We start from the raw sequence: 13,957 nt of genomic DNA, 5'->3' as shown, positions 1-13,957 counted from the left end.
GGTGCAAGGGAGATACTTTAATTCTAATTTTATAGAACAATGATGATGGCATTAATAAGAAAGGATAAAGGAGGTAAGAGGCCAGTGCGCAGCTGAGAGAAATGTTTAATTCAATGTTACCTCCTCCAAGAGATCTTCTCGAGCCACTCCACCTAATGTAGGTTTTCCCTCCTTCATCCTTGAGTTTTTCCTCCAGCTCTGCCCCTTGTGTTTCTTTCCTAACTAATCACAGTTTGTGATGACTTAGTCGGCTCTATGTCTGTTTGTGGTCTGGGTGTCATCCCCACTGGAATGTGACAGTAGGCCACATCTGTCCTGGACCCCTGCCTATTGTGGAGGCTGGCGTATTGCATTGTGACAAGGAAAGAGCTTTGCTGAAATGGTAAGACTTCAGCTCTTTAATGTGAGAAATAAAACAAACACCTGAGCTAAAATATGCAGAAGATGAAAAATAAAACATTCAGTAGATAATGTTAATAATTAAACTAAATTTTGCTACCAAGTGATAAATGCTGCCAAATCAATCAATGAAATATGCATCAATTAGGCAATCATGCAGCCAGAACATCATACACCTTGATTGCCTGGGGTTGTTTAAAAAATCAATGAAGAGAATAGTTTCATCATTATAACATGGATACATATTCAAAATCTGTGAAATGTGTTTTTTAAAATTTGACTGTAGTGCATCATACTATTAATAACTGCTTTGCGTTTCTTCTCCAGCCATCCTCTTAAGAACCTCGTTGTGGTCTGGTTAGTGTTTGCCCTCATTGCCATTCTTCTTTTTAAAATCTAGGATCAGTGATTGGCATTCCCAATAAATGAAGTCATGGAAAGATATTGGAATTTGGTCCCGAAACCCTAACTTTTCATTGTGACTTCAGTTATTGTCATAATTATCCTATGGAGAAGATTGAGAAGGCACCTCTCCTGATTTTGTATAGGGAGTCAGATGCCCTACAAACACAAACCTCCTCTGCCCAGTGCCTACCTGTGGTGCAGTTCTTTCTGGCCTGAATTTGCAAGTGTCTTCCTGTCTCCACAGAGTAGGAGCAGAGCAGCTCAGACTCCCACTACAGTGGGAGTAGATGAGAAGGGCCAAGGGGTTTCAGGATGAATTCAATATCATTCTCCTCACATAGGAGCTTGGTCACCCTGTTGTAATGAATGGGATGCAATAATGGGTTTGAGACATATTCCTTTTTGTATTATTTCTATACAAGAGCATGCCATCAGGAGACAGATGACCCTGAGACATACTGGTTGGGACAGACTGGTTGGGATCAGCTGTAGCTCCAATGCAGGAATGTGGGACAGAAAATAGGAATAATAACCCTGATAAAAGAATATTAGGAGTCCCTGAGGAGGGAGGAGAGAGCTGAATCACAGTCCAAGGAACTTGTTCTAGCCAGGGGATCCAGGAAAGAAAACTTATAGAAGATATTTTTTGTACTGAAATATAATTTAAATACCATAAAGCTCACCCTTTTAAAGTGTACAACCCAGTAGTGTTTTTTATATTCCCATGTTATACACCATCACTTCTATTGAGTTCAGGAACACTTCCACCACCCCAGAAAGAAACCTCTTACCATTAGCAGTCACTCCCTATTCCTCTTCTCCCAAATTCTGACAGCCAGTAATCTATTTTTCATCTGTATGTATTTGTCTATTCTGGACATCTATAATAATAAAAGAATAATATGCTAGTTAGACCAGACAGCCAAACAACCTTCTGACGTCATTCCAGACGTCCTTCTGGACAAAGCTGCCACAGCGGGGGCTGAGGCAGAGATGGTTAGGGGTGATCAGGCAGGCAGGCAGGCAGGCAGGCAGGCAAGCAGTTAGGGGCATCAGGCAGGCAGGTAAGAAGTTAGGGGTGATCAGTCAGGCAGGTGAGTGGTTAGGGGAAATTTGGCAGGCAGGCGGAGTGGTTAGAGGCGATGAGGTAGGCAGATGAGTGGTTAGGAGCCAGTGGTCCCGGATTGCGAGAGGGATGTCCAACTGCCGGTTTAGAACTGACCCCACAGGGATCCCTGCAGGATCAGGCCTAAACCGGCAGTTGGACATCCCCAGAGGAGTCCTGGATTGTGAGAGGGTGCAGGCTGGGCTAAAGAACTCCCCCCCACTCTGTGCATAAATTTTGTGCACCGGGCCTCTAGTTTCATATAAATGGAATCATACAAGATGTGACCTTTTGTACTGGTCGTCTTTCATTTATTAATCTTCACCCAAGGGTATTTTTTTCCATCGAGTTTTAGAAAGAGTGGATGGGAGGGGTAGAGACAGAAAGAAACATAGATGTGAGAGAGACACATCAATTGGTTGCCTCCTGCACACACCCTGATCAGGGCTGGGATTAAGCCTGCAAACAAGGTACCAGCCCTTGACAAGAATTGAACCTACGACCCTTTAGTCTTAGGACCTATGCTCTAACTACTGAGCAAAACTGGATAGGACTGGTCTTCTTTCATTTAGCATAATGTTTTTTTAAAGATTGGTCCATATTGTAGCTTGTAGATCCCATTTGGTTATCCATTCATTAGCTGATGGACATTTGGGTTGTTCCTACTTTTTTGACAATTATGAATGGTAATGTTATGAACATTCATGTATAAGTTTGTGTGGACATATGTTTTTAGTTCTCTTGGGCACATACCTAACAGTGGAACTGCTGGGTCATATGATAACTATGTCTAACATTTTGAGGAACTTCCAAACTGTTTTCCAAAGCAGTCGCACCATATTACAATCCTCCCAATTTTTCCACATCTTCATCAACACTTGTTATTATCTGTATTTTTTTTTATTATAGCTATCCTAGTGGGTTTAAAGTTTCCTTAGTGACTAATGACATTGGCATCTTTTCATATACTTATTGGCTATCTATATACCTTCTTTGGAGAAATGTCTATTCAAATCCAAGGCTCATTTTTAATTGGCTTATTTGTCTTTCTATTGTTGAGTTATAAAGGCTCTTTATTCTGGATACTAGACCCTTATCAGATATGTGATTTGCAGATATTTTCTTCAGTTCTATGGGTTGTCATTTCACTTTATTAATAGTGTCCTCTGAAGCACAACTATTTTTATTTTGATGAAGTCTAACATAATTTTTTTCTTCAGTTACTTGTGTTTTAGGTGTCATATGTAAGAAACAATTTCCTGGGTCCCTGAGTTCCTGCCTAGGGTAGAGCTACCCAGAATATCAAACCACCCAGAGCACCTGTGTTAGGTGATTCATGGTCAACAAATAAACTCTTGCTACAAGTTACTGAAATTTGGGGGTGGTTAGTGTATGGGAACTTGACATACAACAGCTGGAAATGCAGATATGGCAGAGAAAATGAACTACCCAATATAAAGGGCTGGGACAATTGGCTCTCTGTATAGCAAACAGCTTTAACAAATCTGATCTCTGCTCAGTGCCCCATTCCAGGTGAATTAATTACATAAATATGAAAAATAAAAATATAAAACTTTTAGAAGAATATACATGGGAACGTCTTCATGATATCAGATAGGGAATGAAAGGCTAAGACACACAAAGTACCAATCAAGTGAGAAAAGACTGAGAAAAATCAAGTGCATTAAAATGGAAGACTTCTGAATAAAGACACATAAATGTGAATACAAGCCTTTGAAATATATACCAATAAAGCATCAGTATGCAGAATATTCAGAGAACTCCTATATGTCAATTAGAAAGACAAAACATTTCACGAGAAAAATGGACAAAAGTTATGAAGGGGCATCTTATAAAAGAAAAAACTTGAATAGCCCATACCTATGTGAAAAGAAAATGTTCAATCTCACTACCTGTCAGAGACTTATAAATTAAAAACCTATATAATTACTAATTAATTACAGTATGACAGTCACTGCCTGTGGTGGGTGTGAATCTGTGAATCACAGCCAGCGATTTGAAAAAGTTGTGAATCTCTAGGGAAGCTGAACCACTCAGGCCCTCTGTCCAGGCCATTTCCTGGGTAATGGAATTGGTGATATGCTGTACTTCTCCAGTGTGGTGGTTCGTTCTGTTGCTCTTCTCACCTTTCCCTTTGTCAGGAGTAGTTCATCATTTTGTGAAGACAGTCAAGCTGCAGTTTCTATCAGATCTACTTCAGCCCTTTCCTTTATTCTCACTGAGAGCAGTTCTTCTGATATTAACCCTTGAACACTTTCTAAGCTCTTATGGAAAATTGATTTGCTGTGATGTTGAGCCACTGAATTTAAAAGGGGCCTATAAGTGTTAATAACATATCAGAGAGCCCCAGACACTACTCTACACATTTTATCAGCTTTTTAAAAATTCACTTGCATTAGTTCTTATAACTCTCACATTAGTTCTGTGAGCTCAATTACCATTCTCCCCACTTATAAATGAGGGAGCAGAGGTGCAGAGGTGGGAGGCAGAGGCAGCAATTCCCACAGCTGTTTGGCTCTCTTCCAGGTCTACACCATTTACCACCCAGGCAGGAAAGGGTAGGGTCAGGTTTGTTGGGGATGAGGTGACTGAATTAGACACACAAGTCATTTCCGCTGGCTGAATTCTCCAGATAAACATTTTTCTGGCTCACACAGGCACAGTTTGTTTATTTCCAGTTCTTTGCTTCCTCTTAGTAAACAATGGTTTCCTATTGTCTGCATTGTTATGAAGTACCCAGAGCATTTATGGAACTCAGTACCACTTCCATATTTAGAGTACTTTTCTTAAATTTTTTTAAAATTTTCAATTAAAGTTGGCATTCAATATTTAGTCTCAACATGGCTTCTTCTCTGTATTATCTGTATATATAAAAGCCTAAGCAGCCAAATGACTGAATGACCTAACAACTATTTGACCAGTCGCTATGACATGGACTGGCCACCAGGGGCAGACGCTCAATGCAGGAGCTTCACCCAGTGGTCAGTGTGCTCTCACAGCAGGAGTGCCGCTCAGCTGACCAACTTTAAGGCTCTCTGTTTAATTTAGTAAATTGGGCCTCTCAGTTGTACTCAGAGGTGTATTTAGAAGATTTGTCCTTTAATAGGTGGTGGTGTCACTGTCTGTAGGTTTGGAAAGATCTAGAAGAGCTTGGGCCACAACCACATTATGCATTTAAACCTGACACATACCCCAATTTACCATACCTTCAGAGTGTCAGAGCAGTCAGTCACAAATACACCGTCTTATAGAGAGTCTGCTTTTGTATTGAATAGTAAACTGAAATTATCCATAAATGTCTTCTGTCTTAGAAATAACCTAGGCTCTAATTCAGGGTCCTCTCAGTTTGGCGAGGCCTCAGCTCTTCAAGCAAAAGTTTCTTGAGTTTCAAAGGGATTCTCTGTGTCCAAGCTTTCCCGTCTCCCTTCATCCCAAGCTTCTTATTCTGAAGGTGGAATTAGCTGGGTCCAAGGAAGCTCTGCATAAACTGCCTAGTGGAGCACGTGTAAGTCCTATTCTCACCCCTTCAGAGCCCCTCACATGGGTTTCTACGAAAGGGTTAGAGGTACCAGATAAGTGCATATCATATATAGTTACACAGCCATGTAGCTATAGATATTTGTGTGTTGGGGGGAGGGGAGTGGTGGTGGCTTGTGTGTGCATTTATGTAAAATCTCTGGACTGAGGCTGCTCTTGACTTTTATGGAGCCCCCTGCCCAGGATATTTAAATGACAGACTTTATGTGGTGTCTGAAGGGAATTTTTTTCACAGCTGCTCCGGAAAATTGCTTTTCAGGACTACTCACTGAGAGGTCGAGTTCCAAAGCGGGATCAGTTGGCAACTGCAAATGGCAATGGGGTCCATCCATTTTTCATGAAGATATAATTAGACCACTGTCTGCCTCCCACAGGTTCAGCCTTTGGAAATGAAGAGCAGCCGGCCCTGAAAGCAGCCCTGCCTCCCAAAGACGCACCCAAGGGAGCTGGCCGTGTGGCCCCTCTGGCAACCTCCAGTGTCACTACCCCCCGCAGGAGTTTGCTTCCAGCACCAAAATCCACAGCCACGCCTGCTGGTAAGACTTTTTGCATTAAATGTCTTTGGAAAGTCTCTGTGCACATCAGTTTTTTAGATGGGATGGTAGATGAGTTTTAAATGGCACTTAAAGTTAATAATAATTATTATAATCCTATATAATAAAAACCTAATATGCAAAGTAACTGAACGGTGGAACAACTGGTAGAATGATCGGTTGCTATGATGTGCACAAGACAAATGCAGGAGCTTCCCCCAGTCAGGGGGTGGGGGGGCCAATAGCCCTGCATCACCCCACAGAGGGAGGCGACCGGCGGTGGCAGTTGCGGGGGGCTGGCCAGCGGGCAGCACCAGACTGGCCAAGGCAGGTACCAGCAGGGGCCTCCCTGATCGCCCAACCAGTCACCCCACAGATTGGCCCTGATTGCCAGCCTGTCCTAGGGACCCAATCTGTGCATGAATTTCATGCACCGGGATTCTAGTACCAATTATAATACCATTGTTTTTAAGGCACACTCATTTTTCATGTTAAAATTATCACAACTGCCTCTCACTTTTTTGACTGTAAAATAAACAAGAAGCAAGCTATTTTAGGCAGATTGGCATTTGTCTCAGGGAAGCAGGAGCTGAGAAAATCATTGGAAGGACTATGGGAGCAAGCTCCGGGCTGTGCCTCCAGGAGAGAGTCCCAGACCCCCAGGGCACCAGTTCCTCTCCAGGAACCCAGGATGCTGTTGCCCCTGCTGGCTCCAGGCTTGTGTCCCAAAGCTGGGATCCTGGGATCAACAGCTACCTCAGAAGGGCTGACCCAGAGCCACGCTTTGCCTGCTGGATCCAGACCATGCCTTGCCCCTCCACACCTATGAAGCTAGTGACCGGACACAGGAAACTCACCTGAGGCAAACACAGGACAAGCAAAGATGTTTGTCAGTGAAAACTGCTGGAGCACACACTCATGCTCCCATCAGGTTGAGGGTTAATGGGGGGGGAGGATAAGGACACATTTGTAATACCTTAACTAATAATAAAAAAAAAATGGAAAAAAAAAACTGCTGGAGCAAACCAAGTGTGGCCCCTGCCCCTCTGGCTCCTCCCGTATCTCACACACAGGTGTCTGTGCACCTGCAGGGATGTCCAAGGGTGTAGTTAGCCTTCCACCTTCCACACATAGGAAGGCTCACTAACAGGGAGGGAAAATGGATATTGGGCCCTAATTCACTGTAGAGCAAGATCTGTGAAGGCGAGACAGTAATTTGTTTTGTTCCCCTGCCTTAGATAAGGAGACCACTGTGGAAAAACCCAGGGGAAGTGGAATTGAGTTATCAGGTGTGAACTGGGAAAACAAAGCAGGAAGCTCATTTTAAAGATTTTAGAACTTTTCTTTTAATCTAACTCCAGCACCTGAGGCTTCCTTGTATTTCAAAATTATTGTTGTTAATAGAAATTTTATTAGTGAATTTTAGTATTTCATCTATGCCAGTGGTTTGAATTTCTAATTTAAATGAAATCTAGTTTCTAAAAGGAAGTCAGCTTCCACACTGCCTCATTTGTTCATCATCAAGCTAATTTAAAAAGTTGAAGGTAGGCATGCAGGATACAGTTAAATCCCAAATAATTGAATTTCTGGGAACGTGAAGTGTTTGGGTCATTTTAATTACTTGGGTTGTGCCAACCGAACTGTGGTGCTTTACTTCCTTCCCTTGGTGACTGCAGCCTAGTGATGGTAACTCTTGCACCTTTGGGTCATCTGCTCCTTGCTGTCATCCTGGATTGTAGATGCCACATACGCCCACAATAGGACATACCCTGGGTGTCCTGGGGCTGCCTCCTTAAACTCGATTCCTGGTGTGAGATTTTTTGTGAGAGACTTTTTTTCTGATTCATTTATTCAGCAAACATCTTAGTGCTCGCTTTAAGCCACAGGTGACTCAGATTTGAGGATAATTAGAATCGCCCTTACCCTGGAGGGGCTCAGAATGAGGTGCACGGATTTGTAAACGAATAATTAGAGTGAGAGCAAGTATTTGTAATCTTACCCACTGGAGTCCAGTTCATTCCAGCAGACAAAGAATTTATAGTAAGATGGACTGAGAAACAAGTGAACTGAGAAAGCTTAAACTAAAAATAAGTATGTTCTATTATTTATTTAATCCCTGTTTGTTTTTACTTATTTAATTATTTTCTAGTTTATTTTGTATTTAATGACTTTCTAATTTCAGAAAAGATCCAAGATAGCATTCAGTAAAGGGACCATAAAAACATAGGTACAGGGATAAAAATCCAAGTAACACAAAAGAGAAAATCCTAGGCTTGGAGCTTCCTGACCACAAGGGCAAACTAAGAAACACAATCAGGGGAAGAAGAGCGTGTCACGTCACCCAAAGAGAAATTTATATTCTAGCACAAATTGTTAAGATTTTAAATCTTTGACTTAAATAATTGTGGTGAACAACATAATAGACAAAAACTTAAATTGTATGTTTTCAAAACATATTTTCTGATAATGAAATAATTAGAAATTAGTTTAAAATGTTGGGATAGGAAATGCCTTTCTCAACATGACATGAAACCTGGAAACATTTTTTAAAATGATAGATTCAACTACACAAAAATTTAAAATTTTTATGAAAGACATAAAACAACAACAAAAGACATCATGGAGGTAAGAAGGATGATAAACAGATAGAAAATGCTGCAATGAAGTGTTAATATGCATGCAATTGAAAGAATACCTGAATATCAATAGGAAAAAAATACAACTTAATTTGAAAAATGGGTAAAAGATATTCATGAGCAATTCACACAGTGGAATTGCAGAGTGGTCAATGGCCATAAACATCTGAGGATTCTCTGGGTACCATTCAATATGCTTAGGGATTTGTGTACTCTACCTTGTTTAGTTCTGGATGAAATGGGGTTTAGGGGAATTAAGTAAACCCCTTACTCAGGGTCATATAGCTTCTATGGAGCAGAGCAGGCATTCATCCATGTCGTCTGACTTAAAGCAATCATTCAGAGTCATGTCCCTGTGTACCTAACCGTGGCTGACACTGCTGCTTAGATGCCCTTACTCAGAGGGAGGCCAATTAGTAACAGCCCATTGAAATAACTATCATTGGAAATACTTCTTAGAGCTTGAGTTCTTCTTTCTAGGACAATGCTGGTGACCTCACATATGGCTTCCCAGTTCACCTATAATAATTCTGTAGTCTGTCCATGTCCCTCCTTCCCTGAGTTTTCAGACACAGGCTGAGAGCTGTGTTTAAACATGTTTGGAGGTGTAAAATATGACCCACTCCTATAATATTGTCTTCCTGTAAATTAATGATTATTGCCCCATTGACACCAATATGATGGCAATGGAAAGTGTTGTGGGTTTAGTGCTAGTAGTAAAAAATATATATGTTAAACATCCTCTGCATGGCTATGTAAATGGAAGGTTCTCAAGAATTGTAGAAACTTAGCCTTTGTCTTTCACTGTTTCTCCCTTTGCCCTCTCCCCGCCACCTGCAATTTTCATGAAGAGCTCTCCTGTTGTTCACATGTCAAGCACAAACTCTCTTGGGCATTGATCCGTATTTTACATGAATAGTTGGCTTTACTTCAAACTGGTTTGTAGTTGTTGTAACAAATAGGAAAATATTTTCAGATGAAAATAGTGATCTGAAGATAAATTACTTCTTGGTCAACAGGCCTTCTGATTCTGTCATGTTGACATGATGAATTATAGAAAATAGAACTCCTTTATCCAGCCTAAGGTATAGAAGGATTTCCTGTGGTTATATAGAAAATGAACAGCTGGTGTCTTACTGTTTGGGTTCCTCTCTATCTGCGGGGGCGTGAGGGGGACCCCTGGGACTCGTGAGGCTGCTATGCTACAAACTACAGAAACCACTGTACCAGAAAAATTAATTTTACTACTTTAAAAGCAAGTTTTTATTTCTGCATTCAATTCCACAAATTTTGGCATTTGGGCACATATTATAATTTAAAAATACAAGCAGTTCATCCACATCATCAACATGTGTTTATTGAGCACTTTCATATGCATGTGGTCCAGAAAGAGCTGCTCTAACATTTTAAAGAGGAATGGAGAGGGAGAAAGATATAGAAATATGAATGATGAGAGAGAATTATTAATGGGCTTCCTCCTGCATGCCCCACACTGGGGACCGAGCCTGCAACTGGGGCATGTGCCCTGAATGGGAATCAAACCAATGACCTCTTGTTGCATGGATGACACTCAGTCCACTGAGCCAGCAGCTGGGCTCTGGGCACATCTTAAATGAAGAAATTGAGGAAGAGCTTTCAGACCTTAAACATTCTGCTTTGAGAGAATGTCGGGTCTAGATGATTTGGGGGTGGTTCTTACCCTTGCATATAATACAAGCTCCTTTCACATTAATAGCTCTAAGAGCATGTTTTCCTGATAATGAAGGAGTTGTGGCACCTTACAATGTGGGAGCCCACGTTGATTCAGGAGCGTCCAGAAACCTCCCTGGAGTGGGACCTGTAGGAGGCAAGGTCAAAGCAGTCAGGCTGCACGGGCTGTTTGGGGTTACTATGCACTGTCAACTGTGTTCTCCCTGAGGCTGAGTCTCAAATGCAGTCACAGCTTCAATTATTTGTCACTGTGAAGCCAACAGGGGAAACTGCAATAGGTTGGGATAGAGGAGATAATAGGAGAGTAAATGTGTTAGGAAGCATCTTTGGGGGAGAAAAATTAAAGCTATCATTTTGAGACCCATTCCTTTGCATGAGGTCGTAGAGACAGAAAATATAGTGGGGTTGGTGTATGGTATGTGTGGAGCCATGCATTTCATCATTCAGAGTCATGTCCCTATTTGCTGTTCTATCTGGCCAGCAGTAGGAAGGTGCCTAGTCCCTCACAACAGGCCAGGAAGCACTGAAAATCATGAGCTGTGACCTCAAAGTCAACTCTCAGTCATCCCAGGCACTGAGGAGTGAAATCTGGATGGGCATCCACTCACTCAACACATGTTTACTGAGCACCTTCTTTAGGTTGAGCACTGTGCTGAATGCCTGGGGAAGCATGAGGGGTGGAGCCGATGGTACAACAGGAGCTTATACTTATATATTCAACTAGAGGCCCAATGCATGAAAATTCGTGCGAGAGTAGGCCTTCCTTCCCCGGCTTCCGGCACCAGCTTCTCTCCAGCACCCGGGACCCCGGCTGGTTTACCTCAGGCCCCGGCTTTGTCAGGAAGGACATCCGGTCTAATTAGCATATTACCTTTTTATTATTATAGATTATTTAACCCCAGTTATGCTAAGAGCTGTGAAAGGGAAATGAGTGTACAATAAAGGCATATTGTATAGACCCAGCATAGTGTGCAGGAAACACACAGGCAGAGACCTGAAGAGTCAGTAGAAGTTGCCAGATAGCAATGATGGTGAAGACAGCATTCCATATTGATGAGCAACATAAATTCCCTCTTGATAAGCAGTACAGGTTCCCAAGACCCTCTCCACTGTAATTTTGTTTCAGGACACTTGAGTTTAAAACTCTAATACCCTCATTCTCTGTTGCCAGTTTTGTGGCCTAGGGTGCTATTTAGCAATTATAATTGAAATGCTGCAGAATGATCCATGTAATGGGAAAGAAACATTTATCTTTCTCTGCTCTGCCTTTCACATTCTTTTGTTGAAACAAAAGCAAGAAGGGGTCAATGGGGAAAAAGGAGAACATATGTAATACTTCCAACAATAAAGATTTTTACAAAAAGAAAAAATCAACAACAGAAAGAATAGCCATGTTTTAGATAATGTGGGAAGCAATCTAAGACATCCACACCCAGAGTATCAGAATTCATAAAATGCTGGACTCACCTTAGCCCTTGGCCATAAGCTACCTACAGGCTGATGTGAAACCTTTCATTCCGTGGTGGCTCCGCAGAAGTAGGGCACACAACCAAACCCTCCCTCACAAATACCAAACCTTCCTCACGAATCTGTACACACTTTTATGGGAAAGGTCACGCCCTGGTATTTTGCCCACTCTACCTGTCAGCCTGGAAGAGCCGTGGGAGCTAGTCCAGCAGTCATTAATGCGAGTAGTCTTTGAGATCTGTGTCTTCCATTGTGACTTCCAACATTTTGGTGTTTAGAACACTGCCTGTTGTATGAAATGCATTGTTATACAAATTTTTGCCATGATGTAGCCCAGTCTCTTAACATGATGAGTCTGGAACTTTTAATTACATGTCACTATTGAAAATTTCATTTCTTTCTCGACTTCTTATATATTCTATTGGCTGTCTTACATTGATGAAATACCAATGTATTTCATCATGGGGGAGAAGGGTAGAAGAAATGCAAACATAACAGAAAGAGATTAATGCCAGTTGTCTATTTTCTAAGATAACTGGAAAAGACAGACACATTTCTTCGTTAATGAAAAGTTTTCATATATTTCATATTTCATCCCTCTGCATGTTTCTATTGAGAACCACTTTGGGCTCCACGCTTTGCTAATCAACAATCACCCAACTAACCTACCTGAGATGAGTCAAACCCTTCCAGCCTACCCCGCAGTGCTCTCAGTGGCCTTTCACCACTTTTTCACTAGGAGATATGTTCAAGTTCAAAGAAACATTGCTTGTAATTGCTAAAACTGGAAGTGGAAGTAATTGACACTTCCACTCGTGGAGAATAATGGGTACATGGAGATGTGTGCACACAGTGGATCGCTGTTGGCAATGAGAGTGAACTAGGGCTACGTGCTGTCTAAATACAGATGGATATTATGGACACAATTTTTCGTAAAAATTGCAAGGCAAGAATATACACATGGTATGATTTCACTGATATAAAGTTTACAAAGAGACTTCAGGAATTATTCAAAGATGCCTGTGGAGTAGCAGAACTATGAAGAAAAGCAAGAAATGACCAAATCGTAGTGCCAGCGGTTTCCTTGAATGGGAAAGAAGAGGCTTGAGACACAAGCTTCAGGGGGTCGATACTGTTCTAATTCTTCATTAGCTTGAATGTTCTAATTCTTGACCTGGGTACAATTTCATGAGTATTTGCTTTATGATTATTTGCTAAACTATACAAATAAGTTTGAAGTATTATATTTTACAATAAAAAGTGATTAAAACTGTATTATAATACTTTATTAAGAAAAATCTAAATATACATAATGATTTGAAATAATACATTTCAGTGGGTTCGTAGTGGTTATTGCTGGGTGAGGATATGGTGAAATGAAGAAAAAGTATTTCCTCATTTTTCTACAGTGAGTACATGTCCTTTTTATAAATAAGGAAATGACTCATTTAAATATGTATTTCCATTTGATGACTGAGTCTTGACCTGTCATCTTGGACAGATACCTTAGTTTGAACTATAAGCATTAGCAGCCCAAAACAGGTTAAATTCTTGGTTACTTCCTGTTTATTCATTAATCATCATTTCCCTTAATTGGCAACCTCGATTGCAGTTTCCTATTTATAAAAAAGAAAGCAAAAAAACCCTATATAATTAGTATTGTAAGTATTTAGATGATGAGTAGTCTTATTTAGCCATAAATTGGATTTTCAGGGGAATTCAGATATGTTAGAGGGAAACTGAGTAAAAAATTTGCCTTGGTCTGATGAAGTTCAAGATCATAGAGGGCTAAAGTTTAAGGTAGGCTGGGCTCAAGATGAAAACCCTCCTCCAATCTCATAACCCACCTCCTATTTCTGAATATACTTTATATCTGTATCATTACACGTGACCCTCCACTGTTGTGCCTTTTTCTTCTTGGCAATATTTCACATCTGAGCTCAAATATGACCTTTGGTGAAGCCCTACCTAGCTCTGTCTCGTGCTCCCAGAGGGAAGTCCTTCCCCCGACCTCTGGGCTGCTCCGCTATCTTGTCATTGTTCATTTACACATCCCACTAATGGGTGAATTTCTGCAGATAAGGGTTTTGTCTTTTCACCTTGGATTCTCCAATAGCTATTACCATATCAAGTACAAGGGGAAG

General features: G+C 41.1%; 1 protein-coding gene across 1 annotated transcript in view; it reads left to right on the top strand.

Annotated features, from left to right (window-relative positions):
- The window catches only part of MTUS2 (microtubule associated tumor suppressor candidate 2), a 529,958-nt gene that overhangs the window by 370,829 nt on the left and 145,172 nt on the right, over positions 1–13,957 (top strand). Inside the window, 1 exon segment of the mRNA XM_006770370.2 lies at positions 5,842–6,003. Within this exon segment, the coding sequence (XP_006770433.2) occupies positions 5,842–6,003 (162 nt within the window).

This window comes from Myotis davidii, unplaced genomic scaffold, assembly GCF_000327345.1.
Source record: "Myotis davidii unplaced genomic scaffold, ASM32734v1 scaffold84, whole genome shotgun sequence".
Lineage (NCBI taxonomy): Eukaryota > Metazoa > Chordata > Mammalia > Chiroptera > Vespertilionidae > Myotis > Myotis davidii.
The sequence above is the reverse complement of the archived record's forward strand: the minus strand, read 5'-3'. Positions and strand labels throughout refer to the sequence as shown.